We start from the raw sequence: 15557 nt of genomic DNA, 5'->3' as shown, positions 1-15557 counted from the left end.
CAGGGAAGTAAAGTGTGGGCAATGATCAGATGTTTGGAAGGGAGACAGGAAACAGAGACGGGAGACAGAGACGAGAGATGAGAGACGGGAGACAGAGACAGGAGATGAGAGACGGGAGACAGAGATGGGAGATGAGAGACGGAGACAGAGGCGGGAGATGAGAGACGGAGACAGAGACGGGAGACAGAGACAGGAGATGAGAGACGGGAGACAGAGATGGGAGATGAGAGACGGAGACAGAGGCGGGAGATGAGAGACGGAGACAGAGACGGGAGACAGAGACGGGAGATGAGAGACGGGAGACGGAGATGGGAGACAGAGATGGAGACAGAGACGGGAGACAGAGACGGGAGATGAGAGACGGAGACAGAGACGGGAGATGAGAGATAGAGACGGGAGATGAGAGACGGGAGACAGAGACGGGAGACAGAGACGAGAGACAGAGACGGGAGATGAGAGACGGGAGACAGAGACGGGAGATGAGAGACAGAGACGGGAGATGAGAGATGGGAGATGAGAGACGGGAGATGAGAGACGGGAGATGAGAGACGGGAGACAGAGACAGGAGACAGAGACGGGAGATGAGAGACGGGAGATGAGGGACGGGAGATGAGAGACGGAGACAGAGACGGGAGATGAGAGATAGAGACGGGAGATGAGAGACGGGAGACAGAGACGGGAGATGAGAGACAGAGACGGGAGATGAGAGACAGGAGATGAGAGACGGGAGACAGAGACGGGAGACAGAGACGAGAGACAGAGACGGGAGATAAGAGACGGGAGACAGAGACGGGAGATGAGAGACAGAGACGGGAGATGAGAGATGGGAGATGAGAGACGGGAGATGAGAGATGGGAGATGATAGACGGGAGATGAGAGACAGGAGACAGAGATGTGAGACAGAGACGGGAGATGAGAGACAGAGACGGGAGATGAGAGACGGGAGATGAGAGACGGAGACCTACTTGTAATCTGGCAACCGTAGAGCTCGAAACGCATCGAAATTCCGTTTTTCCAAATCTGAGGCCGGATGCGAACAAAGCGAGCCAGGACGGGCGGTGTCAGTGTGTTCAGGACCACCTCGTTTCCATCCGTGTTGGCGGGAAACAACTAGGGAAGGAACGAGTGCATCAGTACAAGTTAACATGGGCCCACAATCCTCTGGACATACGTCTCAACTCCTCTCCCATTGTAAAGTGCTCTGCTGTTACTCAAAGAGAGAGAAAGAACGCATGAAGACAAAAGTAACCATTGCAAAGTGATCGGGAGCCAATCTTTCACATTCTATTCGGGAACGCTCCATACCCAATTTCAGACTTAGTTGGTAACAGATAAATTAAAGAGAACGTTGACATAAGCAACTTTATGGAATGATTTCACATACTGCAGTTCTTGACACTTGGACAATTTTCCCTTTATCTATAACTTTCTTTCCACTTTTTTCTTCTTTCTCTTTTAATAGCTTATTTCACTTTCTGTACATGATTGAAATTTGATTTATATTTCTTGCTTTATGCTTCCTGGTTTAAGCTCTGCGCGTTTCAGTGAGGATTCTCCAACTTGAATGGATGAGGAATAAAGAATTTGGCTGGTGCTCTTGCTGTTCACACAGGTCCCCTCAGAGGGCACTGCATTGGAGCAGACACCCACTAGTAGCAAGAGTATACCCTAATTCCCACCAATTGTTCTGCAGGATGTCTGCTGACCCAGATAACAGAGAGTGTAATTCGTTCCTTGGAATGGCATGATAGCTTAGTAGTTGCCTCACAGTGTCAGGGACCTCAGTTCAATTCCACCTTTGGGTTACTGTCTGTGTAGAATTTGCACGTTCACCCTGCATCTGCGTGTGTTTCCACCCACAGTCGAAAGATGTGCAGGTTAGATGGATTGGCTATGGGAAATGCAGGGTTACAGGGATAATTGGCTATGGGAAATGCAGGGTTACAGGGATAGGGTAAGATGCTCTTCAGAGGGTTGATGTGAACCCAATGAACCGAATGGCCTGTAAGGATTCTATGATTCATCATAAAATATGGGCCATTATATTTTAATCCATTTGTATGTGTGCACCTCTAAGGTCAAATCTGTGTGTATGTATTGTCTGTATCTGTGTGCATGCCTCTCTAAATATATATGTATCTGTTTGTCTATCTGTCCATAGCTGCCAGCAGACATATGTATCTACCTGCCTGCATGTGAGTCCAACGGTTTGGTCACACGGACCTCTATGTGACTTGTAAGCAGGAATCCACCCCCTTCAGCACCTGGATATTTGGCATGGAATGTAGGAAGGAAAATGGCCCAGTGTTTGGAAATCCTGAGAGATTAATGGAATTCCCTCCTGTTAAGTTCAACACACAGAAAACCGGGTGGGTCCTTTACACTGGCCTCAGAAATGAAGCCAGGAGCTGAAACTTGCAATCAGCAATTAAATGCAAAAAAGTGACCGAATGGCTCTTTTGATATTCAGCTGTCTTATGGTTTGATGGGTGTTGCATCCTTTACTCGAATGTGTCTTGAGGTATTCACAGCCCCTTAGTAATGGGGCTTCGTTTACACTCCACTCCCCACTACCCTTCATTCTCTTCACCTCCGAGTGGACAACCAGCCAAGCTCCAGGGACAGGTCATGAGGACCCGATTCCTGATCTTCTGAGTTACATTGGCAAACAACAGTTTAGCTCCTAAAAAGTCCGAATGAAGGCAGTTCAAGACCAACACCACTAGACCAGGTCAGTTGGCTTGTTGTCAAATGATGAGTTCACAGAAGGTGCAAGTTGAGAAGTCAAGCTGGGCAGAGTGACAATTTTTACCCAGTCCCCAGCCCTGGCTCTTCCCCAACATCCCACTTCCCCATTGAGAAACTAGGGCTTTGGGATGACATGCAGTTTGGGATGTGTGGAGGTGGTTAATTTATAAGCAGTAATTTGAAAATCCACTGCTGATCGTTAAACACTGTCGGATACATCACCAGCTCCCCATCTGAAGGTCAAAGCAGCAGTATTTGGTGTAATGGGCAGCTCGAGTCTCATTCAGGCTGCTCACGGGTGACGACTGTAAGAGAGAAGCAAGAAATCTGCAGCCCAAGGTTCTGGTATAAAAGTTAAAAAAAACCCACTCTGCTTTGAAGGAGCAGTTAATTTAGGCTGGATCCGAGCAGACAAGGTGAATATAAATGGGCTAATTATGCATTTGAGCGCTGCTGGAACTGATGAATTTTACTTACAACTCTTAACCTTTCCAACACAGTACCTCTGGGATGAAATGAATTTGAGGAAATCTGGTGGAACATTAGTCTTTTTTAAGCTGGAACAAAGCTACAGTTACCCAGGCAGCATGGTTTCAGTGTGAGGAGATTTACTGGCTTCTTTTCTGTTTAAAATGTAATCAGAAGTCGACATTCCAGAATTTTCCATTGAGGGAGCATGTGTGTGTGTTTGCTCTCCATGCACAACAGTCTTGTTCAGGTCCTTGTCTTTGGCCTGTTTTTTAACTGCCCCACACCTCTCCTCCCCCAACTCCAAAAGCTTCCGGAAAATTCTTTTGTACTTTCTATCGCTTCTGTGCTGGATGTTTGGTTTCTGGTGCCATTCGAGTCTAAACTCTGCAAGCATCTCAGAAGGGGGGTGGTGATCAATTAAGAATTTAAGTAGATTTGGGTGTGATGGGCTGGGATAAAGAGTCTACACAGGGAATTCTACCTAAAGAAAGGAGGTGGATTTCCAACAGCAATCCCAGTCATCATTGAGACCCACATTACAATGGAAGTTCCACTTGGGTCTTGGTGAGTTGATCACTACATCAGGAGTCCAATTTGAAAGGGACAATCTTATCACCATTCAAAGGGCTTGATCTCATTATCCAGACCCCAATTCATTGAACACTATGGTACAATCCTATTGTGATCCATGAAAGGATGAAGGGCGGAATATTTCACGCTTGGAAACTGTACATATATTCTGTTTGCACTTCTGAATTTAAAATCTGCAAGGTAAGAACTTGCAAAGTGATGACAATCCTGTTAAATCACATAATATTTCAATGCCTCTCTCCTGCTTGTCTATCCCGGGCCTGTTTAACATAGCGTATATGCTATTAAATTGGTTCCATTGCATTGAAGGATTATGTCTTCCACAGGGACCTATTTTTCAAGAGCACCTGCTATAGCCAAGAGGTGTCAGTGAAAACTTTGTCCTTTAGGAAACCTTCCAGCCTCATGCAAGAAGGTCCCTTGCTGCCCCAGTTACTTTCATAAAACATCACAAGTCACGGGCCGGAAAGTTTACTTGGCATCTAGCCTGATTCTTTCTTTGTCGTTTGGTTCAAAGTCATGTTTCAATAGATTGTGTACAGATCTTATTCCTGAAAAGACATCTTTGTTTTTCACAAAAAGACCGCCTGTAGCCTCCCCACCCCTAGTTCACTAACCGGAACTCACAAATGTCTCAATCCAATTTAATTTTCACTCAATTTCCTTAGCAACCTCTGGGTCTCTCCCTTCCAATTTTATCCCAGTTAACACAGTCTAAATTGCCCATTGATCATAATAAGTTGATTTCTTTCAAGGTTTTCCAAGAAGGAAAGAAACAAATGGACAGCATGGTGGCACAGTGGTTAGCACTGCTGCCTCACAGCGCCAGAGACCTGGGTTCAATTCCTGCCTTAGGCGACTGACTGTGTGGAGTTTGCACATTCTCCCCATGTCTGCGTGGGTTTCCTCCGGGTGCTCCAGTTTCCTCCCACAGACCAAAAATGTGCAGGTTAGGTCAATTGGCCATGCTAAATTACCCGTAGTGTTAGGTGCAGGGGTAAATGTAGGGGAATGGGTCTGGGTGGGTTGCGCTTCGGCGGGTCAGTGTGGACTTGTTGGGCCGAAGGGCCTGTTTCCACACTGTAAATAATCTAATTGAGAATGGTATATACTGCTCCAACACGTCCTGTATCCTTCAAAATGGAGGACAACAATGTTTGTTTCCAAATATTACTTAATTTCTTTGAGCGATATTTCCCTCTGGGCTGAGAAATGTTTGGGACTTGGAGAAGATGCCGGGCCCCAAACCAAACATTCCGACGTGAACAAGAGGAAACATTAATATTTACAGAACACTTTGGACGTGCTCCCTCTCTCAAGTGATTCTTGAGGGGATTGCAGTAAAGGTAAGTAAACGCCACAGCCATTTTGCAAGAATAACACTTGCCAAGGCTTTCAGGATTACCGTGGAGTTTCCAGAAGTTGAAAATGAATGGCCTGGATGCTGTCATGTGGAAAAATCCAGCAGGTAAATCAGAGGGACTGGAAAATATACTTTTCGTTACCTTGAAGTCTTAGTAAGCAAAACGTTCAAGATTGAGGGAAAAGGAACCCATTTGAATGTCAGTCCAATCAGGCATCGGAATGTCTGTCTCCTTTGTTGGATCAGCTCTGACCATATTGATTGGCACAACATGTTCAATGGGCCCAATAGTTCACTTCTTTTCCTATTTTCTACATTCCCATGTATGTTTCCGGTTAGCTAAGGGCAAGGGTGCACCTGGAGCGTACAGTCCAATCGTAGCAGCATTGGGTGGGTGGAGGGGTAAGGGGTGGGGACACTTTGAGGTGGGACGCCAAGTGCAAAGCCCTCCAGAAATACACCCATCTGGAGTTGGCAACCCACTGTTGTTACACCGGGTTCATAGAGTCTTGAGAGACCAGCTGCACTTGCAGGAAGGGGTATGAAACTATCTGTCAGGACACATCAGGTCCTGCCAACACCACCACCAGCTAGATTTTTGGGAACATTCTGTCTAACCAGCAGCAACTGTGCATCCATCTGGTTGCTAGAGGTCATAAGATCTTAAGGTCATCAGAAACAGGGGAAAGAATAGGTAATTTGACACCAAGAGCCCGCTTCACTATTTGAAGGCTGATGTGATTGTGGTCTAAAATCCATTTCTCTGACTTTTATTTAAGGGTTCGATAGTTCAGTTAGAATCATTTATGGATTCTATATTTTTCCATTTACTGAAAGGACTGCAGCTCTCTCCATTCAATTTAATTGTAATGAATGAAAAATTGCCTTAACAATACATCTTAACATCTCCTTTAAAATACAGCAGCACATTGGAATTTTATACTCAAGTCAGTGTAAATAAAGAATTAACAAGCCTCAAGACGATTTAGAAATGAGAGCCACTTCCTCTCCCACCCTGCAGAGTAACAGATGCAAGTGGAAGAGAGTGGAATTAACTTTGATTGATTCATTCTGTCACAGAAGGGGTGACCTTCCCGCTTTGTCCAGCTTTCCTCGCACCTCCCTCCACCCTCACTCTGCCTCACAGGTACACCCCGACTTCCCCTTCATCACCACTCCTGGGTCATCCAGAGCAGAGAGGGCTCAGGGTTGAGTCAGCTGATATCTATAGTGGGTGTTGCAGTGATCAATATTACTGTTTGGGTTTCAAGAGTCCTGTAGAGTTCTTGCCGCTGCCCTGTGGCTATTGCCAGACATAGCACAAGATGGTATTCCACAGGGATCGGTTCTGAGTCCTGTTTTGTTCATCATTTATATAAATATAAATATTTAGATGAGAGTGTAGTAGGTGTGGTTAGTAAGTTTGTGGACAACATGAAAATTGGTGGCATACTGGACAGTGAACAAGTTTTTCTAAGATTACAAAGGGATCTTGATAAAATGGGTCAATGGGCCGAAAAATGGCAGATGGAGTTCAATCTGGATAAATTTGAGGTATTGCATACTGGTTAACAAACAACGGTAGGGCTTATACAATTATACAATAAGGAAGGGCCTTGGGTAGTATGTGGAACAGAAGGACCTGAGGGTTCAATCACATAATTCTTTGAAGTTTGTGTCACATTTGGACAGGGTGGTTAAAAAGGCATTTAGCACATTTGCTTTCATAAGATAGTCCTTTGAGTATAGGAATTGGGAAATCATGTTGAAGTTGCACAGAACATTGGTGAGGCCTCTTCTGGAATACTATGTCCAGTTCTGGTTGTCCAGTTATAGGAAGAATATTATTAAGATAGAGAGGGTTCAGAAGTGATTGAGCAGGATGTTGCCAGGTATGGAAGGTTTGAGTTATAAAGAAAGGCTCGATATGCTGGGACTGTTTTCACTGGAGCATAGGAGGTTGATAGGTGACCTGATAGAAGTTTATAAAATAATGAGATGTATGGAGAGAATTAATGGTAGTTGTCTTTTCCCTCGGGTGGGGGATTTCAAGACTAAACGGCACACTTTTTAGGGTGAGAGGAGAGAGATTAAAAAAAGACAAAGGGGCATTTTTTTTTCTACAGAGGATGGTTTGCGTGTGGAATGAACCTTTTGAGAAAGTGGTGAATGTGCGTTCAATTACAACATTTAAAAGACATTTGGATAAGTACATGAATAAGAAATGTTTGGAGGGATATGGGTGAAGCCCAGGCAGGTGGGACTAGTTTAGTTTGGGATTATGGTCAGTGTGGACTGGTTGGAGCAAAGGGTCTGTTTCCGTGCTTTAGGCCCAAACCAATATCAGAGACAGTTTTGGCCACAGCATTCCTCCTCCCACACAGAGGAATACTTTAGCAACACTCCCTGTCAGGACATACACGCAGGTAATGGTTACTTGAGCAAGTCACAGCCAGCAAGGCTTAACAAAGTTTGAGTAATATAAACTGGGTGATAGGATCTCACTGATCAGAAATCTGCATTACCAAATACATGAGCATGGTGGGGGGGGGGGGAGAGAGGAGCAGGGAGCAAGTGGTTTTGCTTTATGGAGAAAAGCAGAACAGAAACCCGACAAACTGGGAGCATCCATCAAATTCAAAAGCCCTCTCCTATTGACACCAATACATTTGGCTGCTTTCCAGCCAGGTTACTGCTGAAAGTGCTTTCCATTCCTACTTGTACAGCAGTCTCCTCACTCAACAACATTCCCGTATCTCTCCCAACCAGACATTAAATTAACTCCTGTGGATTGCTTTGGATGAGTAAGAAAGATAACATTTCTGTTTTAATAACCCCTAAATGCATGTGAAACACATCAAAGGCTATTGCACTGAGTGTCTCTGGATAGCAAAATGCTTACCCTGTGTCAGCGCATCTCATAAACAGCAATGCGATGAATGAGCAGTCAATCTGCTTTGGGAGTCACGGTTGAGGAAGGAATGTCTCTAGTTATTGCCACAAGGACGATAGGGCCTTAGTTTCTTCTCTCATTCACCTTCTTTACCTTCACCTTTCTATCCTCTTGTTCTTTTACTCTCCTCCGCTTCAATGATCAAAAATCTGCCTTAGCTTGCTGATATCGGGATGTAACGACTGTGACAATTCTAGCCAGCGCTTTAGTTAACAGCTGCAGGGAGCTCACTGCTGTGTATTACTGACAATGGTGAGGGGATAGTGAGATAATCACAATATAATTGGGCAGAATCAACACGGATTTGTAAAAGGGACAGGTTCACTGAAAGATTTTGAGCAAGCTGGATGCAGGAAACCTATGGATGCAATGTGGCCCGACTCACGATAAGGTGCTAGCGATCGATATTACGGTTCTCACTTGGGTTGCAAGGGTCCTAGGGAGTTTCTGTGGCTATGTATTGCTGGAGCAGTGATAAGCTGATGGGAGACCCTGCAGAAGTTTCAGGAACCTTTGTCCCCCACTCAGGAGAAGTAATATGTTAGCATGGATCAAAGCGCATGGAAGAAAGCTTTGTTAATGGATAGGAAAGGTGGGTAGATTGTTTCAGGCTAGCATACTATAGTCAGGTATCAGAGTTACTTACACCCTGGAAAAATAGAAACATGGAAAATAGGAGCAGGACTAGACCATTCAGCCCTTTGACACCTGCTTCGCCATTCAATACATCCATGGCTGATCATCCAACACTCTGTTCCTGCTTTCTCTCCATACTCTTGGATCTCTTTAGTCCTAAGAACTATATCCAACTGCATCCTGAAAACATTCAATAGCTTGACCCCAACTCTCTGCAGCATGGATATCAATTACCTGGGTGAGGGGATCAAGTGTAATAACACTACCCATTTAGTGGAAATGGAAGCTGTAATAAGGGTTGCAGAGAAATACAGACAGGGGGTTGAGTGAATGTGGCCAATAGAGTACAACATGGGGAAGTGCAACGTTATCAGCTCTATTAGAAGAAAACAGAGGAGTAGCATATTATTTGGAAGGCGAGAGTCTAGAAATGTTGGTCTTCAGAGGGTTTCCTGTTAAGGAATCCAGTAAGTTAACACAAAGGGACAGTGAACAATAAGGGGAACAATTAGTATGCACACCTTCATTTTTACAAAGGGATCGGAATAGAAGAGTGAAGAGCTTTTACACCAACCAATGTGACTACACCTGGAGTTCTGTGGCCAGTTTTGGTCTCCTTCCCCAAGAGAGGAAACACTTGCCTTAGAAGGGATGCAATGAAGGTTCACTAGGATTCCTAGGATGTGGGGAATATCCTACGAAGAGAGATTGAATAGAGTGGTCAGTCCTATATCCCCCAGAAATTAGGAAAGAATATTAGAGCTGACCGCATTCAAATGTATGAAGTTCTTCCAGAGTTTGAGAGGCTGGGCACTGTAAGGCTGTTTCCCCTCATCGAGAAGCCAAATAAATGGAGTCTCAAGTTAAAGGGTTGGACTTGAGAAATGGAAAAATGGCTTCATACAAAGAGTTTTTGAATCTTTGGAATTCTCTATCCCAGAAGGCTGTGGATGCTCAGTCATTGATTATATTCAAGACAGAGAGCAATAAACTCTTGGAAATGATGGGAATCAAGTGATATGGAACAGGACAGCAGGGTGGATCATCAGCCATATCTTTGAAAAGCAGAGCAATTTCAAACATCCAATGGTCTGTTCCTACTCCTATCTGATATGCTCTTGTGAATGTATCCCCTTCATCAATGGATCTGATTGTCAGATCTTCAGTGCATTGCTGTCTCCAGGAGCCGAAGCTTAGCCACCATATTTCCCAACATCACAAAGAGACTCATTTGGCTGTAAATTGCTTAGCAACACCGAGGGCATGAAAGATGCTATAAACGCGGAAACTCTCATTTCCCGTCACCTGGAGGTTGCAGTTTCCCTCCTGCAGAAGCTTCACTTGTCACAACGTTGTGTCTCCAGCTGACAATGGCATAACCACAGACTTCCCTTAGAAACCCACAAGAAGCAAACACTGACGTTAAGCGCCCAGCTGCTGCTACCTGATCAGAGACTGTCAGTGAACAACGGTCTGGGGAAGGTACTTCCTTGCCCCGTCCACCCCTCCCCCACTATCCCCTCTCACCACTTCATTCGCCATCCCATGCTCCGCTGCCCACCTCAATCCATATTGACTCTCGCAAACTCCCAACCAACTGCTAAATTCCCTCAAGCACAGTGACACTGAACTGAGCCATGGGCCTCCCAGAAAATAGCAGGGAGAACTAAACAAGTGACTGACATGTTGACAGGATTAATGCCTTAAGTGGGAATGTGTGAGACGGAGCAAAGCAAGTGCTAAGGTTCACATTCCTCAAACTATTTACTGAGTTCTATTTGTACAAGGAAATCCACCTTGTCTAGACAAAAGATCAGCTGTTCTTGTTTCTAATTCCTTCGTTGCTGCTAGGTTTTGATGTTTGCAATATAATCTGGGATCCTTCACACCCAAGGGAAAGTCCTGTCATCAGCATTTTACTCAAAGATGGTTAGGAAGGCTTTTCGCAAACTTCTCACTTCTGCTTACTGTTTGATTTTATAAAGTTATTTCTTGATCCATGATGTATTTTCATTGATTTGGTCACAATAGAACTAGGAGGAAGCGCAGACTGCAGATGCTGGAGATTAGACTCGAGAGTGTGGTGCTGGAAAAGCACAGCAGGTCAGGCAGCATCCGAGGAGCAGGAGAATCAATGTTTCGGGCATAAGCCCTTCATCAGGGAAAACCTTCACAACCAGCAACTTACTACTGATTCCTGATGCTTATGCTCGAAACATCAATTCTTCCACTCCTCAGATGCTGCCTAACCTGCTGTGCTTTTTCCAGCACCACACTCTCGACTCATAATAGAACAAGACTGATAAGAGGCAAGCGACATTCACACCACAAAAATGCTAGGCAATGATTACCTCCAACAAGGGAAAACGTAACCATCTCTCTTTGATATTTAATAGCATTGTTGAATCCTTCAACATTACCATTGTGGGGGCTTACTAGTAACTTAACTGCAATTGCCATATAAATACTATGGCTCCAAGAGGAAGTCAGAACCTGGGAATTCTTTGGGAAGTAACTCCCCTCCTGACTCCCCAAAGTCTACCCACCATTGACAAGACATAAGTCAGGAGTGTGATGGAACATTCCCCCCTCTTGTCTAGATGAGTGCAGCTCCCACTACACTCAACACCATCCAAGTCAAAGCAGCCTGTTTGATTGGCACCACATCTACCACATTAACCACTCCACCACTGATGCACAGTAGCAAGTGTATCTACAAGATAGACTGTAACCACTCACCAAAGCTCTATTGTCAGAATCTTCCAAACACCACTGAGAAGGGCAAGGGCAGCAGGTACATAGGAACACCACTAACTTCCCTCTGAGTCGCTAACCACCTTGACTTGAAACAACATCACTCTTCCTGGTATTGGCTGATAATAGCGCCCATCTTGATCCATTTTGTTCAACGTTCACAACAGAGATAGGGAATCCTGGGAATCTCTAAATATTGCTGTCCACCTGAGTCCCAGTTTCATAACTGCGTAACCTTTTAACACGCTCCATACCATTCACAGCTATTTTGGGGGAAGATCGTAGAATCCCCACAGTGCAGAAGCAGGCCATTCATCCCATTGAGTCCACTCTGACCCTCCAAACAGCATCCCAAACAGACCCACCTCTATCCCTGTAACCCTGCATTTCCCATGGCCAATCCAACTAACCTACACATCTTCGGACTGTGAGGGGAAACCGCAACACCCAGAGAAAACACACGCAGACGTGGGGAGAGTGTGCAAACTCCACACAGACAATTGCCCGAGGCTGGAATTGGATGTATCAAATCACGGTTGATCAGCATCCTGACCTCTTTTAACTGCCTAGGTTCAGTTCTGCTGAATATAAATCAGTCTGCCATTACCTTGTGGTTCTTCCCTTGGCGATAGACCATCCAGTCTTCTCCATTGGAGCTCACTTCCAGCTTGTAGGTGCTAACAAAATAAATCTTGGCTGTATCTACAGAGATAGCCCCCTGGGTGGCAATGCCAGTCACAATTTTCAATATCCCGAGATCCACCTGGAACAAAAAGAGGAGGTTGAGACATTACACTCCCCAAAAGAAACCACACACATTTTCAGACAAATCAAATTAATTTAGGCACTTTGTTCTTCAAAGGTAATTGACCTTGTCAGGTTGGGTTGGTGCTCAAAATTCAGAGCGGGAAGGATGATATTTTCAATGGCCTGCACTTTACCCAAAATAAAGACATGCTGAATCCTTTTATTGACCTACCCCTCAATAAAACAATGCAAACCGGCTTGGAAACCTTAAAGTTATTCCTTCAAGATAAACCAAAACCCTCAGGTCCTAAAAACCTGAGGACTCAAGCTCTTCAGAAAACTGCAGAGTGACTTAATAATCCAGGTCTCGATGTCAGTCATAATCAATCAGCAATTGTAACCAGGGTAAAACCACAACAAAATTCAACTGTCTGTCTCCAGTTTGCAGGGTACTGTATTAAAACATGCAGGTCTGTGGCAGTGTATATGTTCTACAATAACCTTTTCCTATTTACTTCATCTCATCCTGTCACCATAATCTCCCACTCCTTCCTCTCTCCCACATGAAATGAACTGGCTTCTCCTCAAACACATCAATGGTATTCTCTGTGATCATTCACACATGCTCATCCTCTCTGCCTGAAGAGTTCTCTCCTCAATTCCTTGATGGATTTACTGGGTCTGTTTTATAAACATGATTCTTGGTTTTCAATTCTTCCTGCATTATAACTTTCTGCCAGAGCAAACCTTTACAGAATCTTAAAGTCCTTTAGTAGGAAAGCAGAACACCAGCCAATTTAGACTTTCCCAAGAGCTGTAACTTGTTGCTGCCTTGAATCACCTCCTGATTATTAAGGTGTGACTTCCTCTCACCATTTTAAAAACTCATTCTGGATACGTGGATGTCATTGATATTAGGTCCCCATTCCTAATTGTTAAGCTGGTGGTCAATGGCGGCTTAGGTATATATACACACACAATAAACATGCATACACAAATACACACGCACACACACAAATGTACACACGTTCACACAAACACATGCCACATATGCTAACATGTGCCGCGTATGTACACACAAACACACACACATGCACACACAAACAGATACACACGTGCACACATGCATACAAAAACATATGTATCGTGTGTGCACATGCACACACACACACATATATATAGATATGCACACATATATCGACATACATACACACCTCACCTGGATTCACACACCTGGATGGACAGACTCACACACACAACACATGCACATATATACACACACATGCACATATATACATACACATTCCCACACACACAGTGAAGTCAGGGAGGGAGTTTCAGCATTTTCTGCATTATATTTGCAGGTCAGGATAATGTCTGACTGTGGAAGGATGTGGATGTTTGTTGGTGTTTTCATACACCTGCTGCCCATACACGGTTAGGGAGACCACCGGTTTTCACAGAATCACAGAATGGTTATGATGCAAAAGTGACCATTTGTCCCATCATGCCCCATGCTAGCCCACGGAGTGAGCATCATTGCTCAGTGTAAACCTCCTGCATTTCCCCCCAGCCACAAGGACAAGGTAGCCCTCAATAGGCAAGGCCATTGGAGACTTATAGAGGAGTAGAGTTTCCAGTTCTAGTTAGATATTATTCCAGGGGGCTTCATCAATCAGGAGTCCAACTACCACCCTCACAGGTCAATTTGATAACAGCCCAACTCTTTGTTATCTGCTCAAAGATTTTTGATCAAAAATCACAGTATTTTAATGCTCCTCATGTATCTCCTCGTTCACTTGAGCCAGTGTCTAAAATTCCATACTCTTCAGGACAATTAGAGTTGCAGAATTGGCAACTCTAGAGATGAAAGGCAGAGCAGAGAGAAGTGGGATCCATCCTCTCTACCAGGTTCTATGCCTCAGCTTGCCCGTGGAGATTGCAGTGACAGTAAAATCAATACGATGCCATATTCATCTAAACCATTTACTCAGGTTAAAAGCTGCTGTTAACCCATTGCCAGTGAGCCCAACATCTCTGAGCACCACTGGCTAATAAAAGTGGATCAATGTTAATTCAGGAGCCAAGTAATTGATCAAACATTCCGCAATCCCAGATATTCCCCTTTCAGCCACACAGAAATTTAGGAGAGAATTTCTGAGAGGGTCCATTAATGTTTAGGGGCTGCGGGGACACTGAGAAAGGAAGTGAAGGATGTATTGAGAGGGTTAGATCAACTGGGGAGGGAGACCTGACACAAAAATAACATCACGGACTGATGGGCTGAATGGCCTTTTTCTGTGCTGGTAATGCTATGTTATTGTTCAACAGACTTAAATGGAGAATCTGGCCTCAAAATAACAAGCTGTGATCCTTTGACTGTCTAAGTCCATCTTTGTGTTTCTGTCCATTTTGATGAGGTCTGAAATGACTAGTTCTGCATTTGGTTCCATCAGAACAGCTAGGGCAGCATTGCACAGCCAGTAGCAAACCTCCAAAAGCTGCTGAGGCACAACCTCACTAACCCTTTCTGCCCCTATATCTGAACAGGAACATCTCGCGATCTGCACAACATTCAACTTCTAGCTGAAAGAAACACAAGGAGGTTGACAGGGGCTGCTGAGGAAGGCTGTTTTGGACTGTCACGTCTGCACTGCCTCTTCAAATGAGCATCATTCTCTGCCTCCAATTTCCTGCTTTTTCCCCGTACCCTAGTTTCAAACTCTTGACATACCTGGATCCATTCCCTGACAGTGTCCTCATTTGGTGTCCAACCATTGACTTGATAATTGAGCCGCCCTTGGGTTGCATCCCAGTTTCCGAAGGTATAGGAGGATGAAGCAGTGATCTGCATATTGCTAATCTGGCCAGACTCCATTCCCAGTGGACTATTGCACTGATAGGCTAGAAATACAAGGGAATACGTTAATATGGTGTAACCTTTGACCTGTTGCGTGGTTGAAGTTGGCCTTTACTGGGCAGCTGGAAATTCCCTGAGAAGGGCTATTGGTTAATTACAGATAGTTGACAGTTGTATGGAAGGAATGAGATGGATTGGTAAGGGTACATGTGTACCAGAGTGCAGCTCCATTAGCCAAGTCCACATCAGAATGTTACCAAGATGCCAAGGGTTAAAATTACATGGCGAGAATACACCAATTACAGCTGTATTCCCTGGAATTTACATGCTTTAAGGGCAATTTGATTAACCTTTTTAAGACATTCAAGAAGAACAAATTGAGTAGGGCGAGTACAACAACATCTGATTTAGAGAGCAGGATGAGGAGGCAAGGC

General features: G+C 44.5%; 1 protein-coding gene across 5 annotated transcripts in view; it reads right to left on the bottom strand.

The window, feature by feature from the left end:
- The window catches only part of LOC122551427 (neuropilin-2-like), a 105824-nt gene that overhangs the window by 45837 nt on the left and 44430 nt on the right, over positions 1-15557 (bottom strand). For all 5 annotated transcript variants that reach the window (XM_043693315.2, XM_087988881.1, XM_043693317.2 and 2 more), the window contains 3 exons: positions 14998-15167; positions 12124-12279; positions 966-1110 (listed from right to left, as the gene is read on the bottom strand). In XM_043693315.2, the coding sequence (XP_043549250.1) occupies positions 966-1110; positions 12124-12279; positions 14998-15167 (471 nt within the window). The remainder of the gene's footprint in view (positions 1-965; positions 1111-12123; positions 12280-14997; positions 15168-15557) is intronic.

Source organism: Chiloscyllium plagiosum, unplaced genomic scaffold (assembly GCF_037043375.1).
Source record: "Chiloscyllium plagiosum isolate Xiang-an unplaced genomic scaffold, Cpla_swu_hap1 HiC_scaffold_7, whole genome shotgun sequence".
In the NCBI taxonomy this organism is placed as follows: domain Eukaryota; kingdom Metazoa; phylum Chordata; class Chondrichthyes; order Orectolobiformes; family Hemiscylliidae; genus Chiloscyllium; species Chiloscyllium plagiosum.
This window is presented reverse-complemented; position numbering and strand designations above follow the sequence as displayed.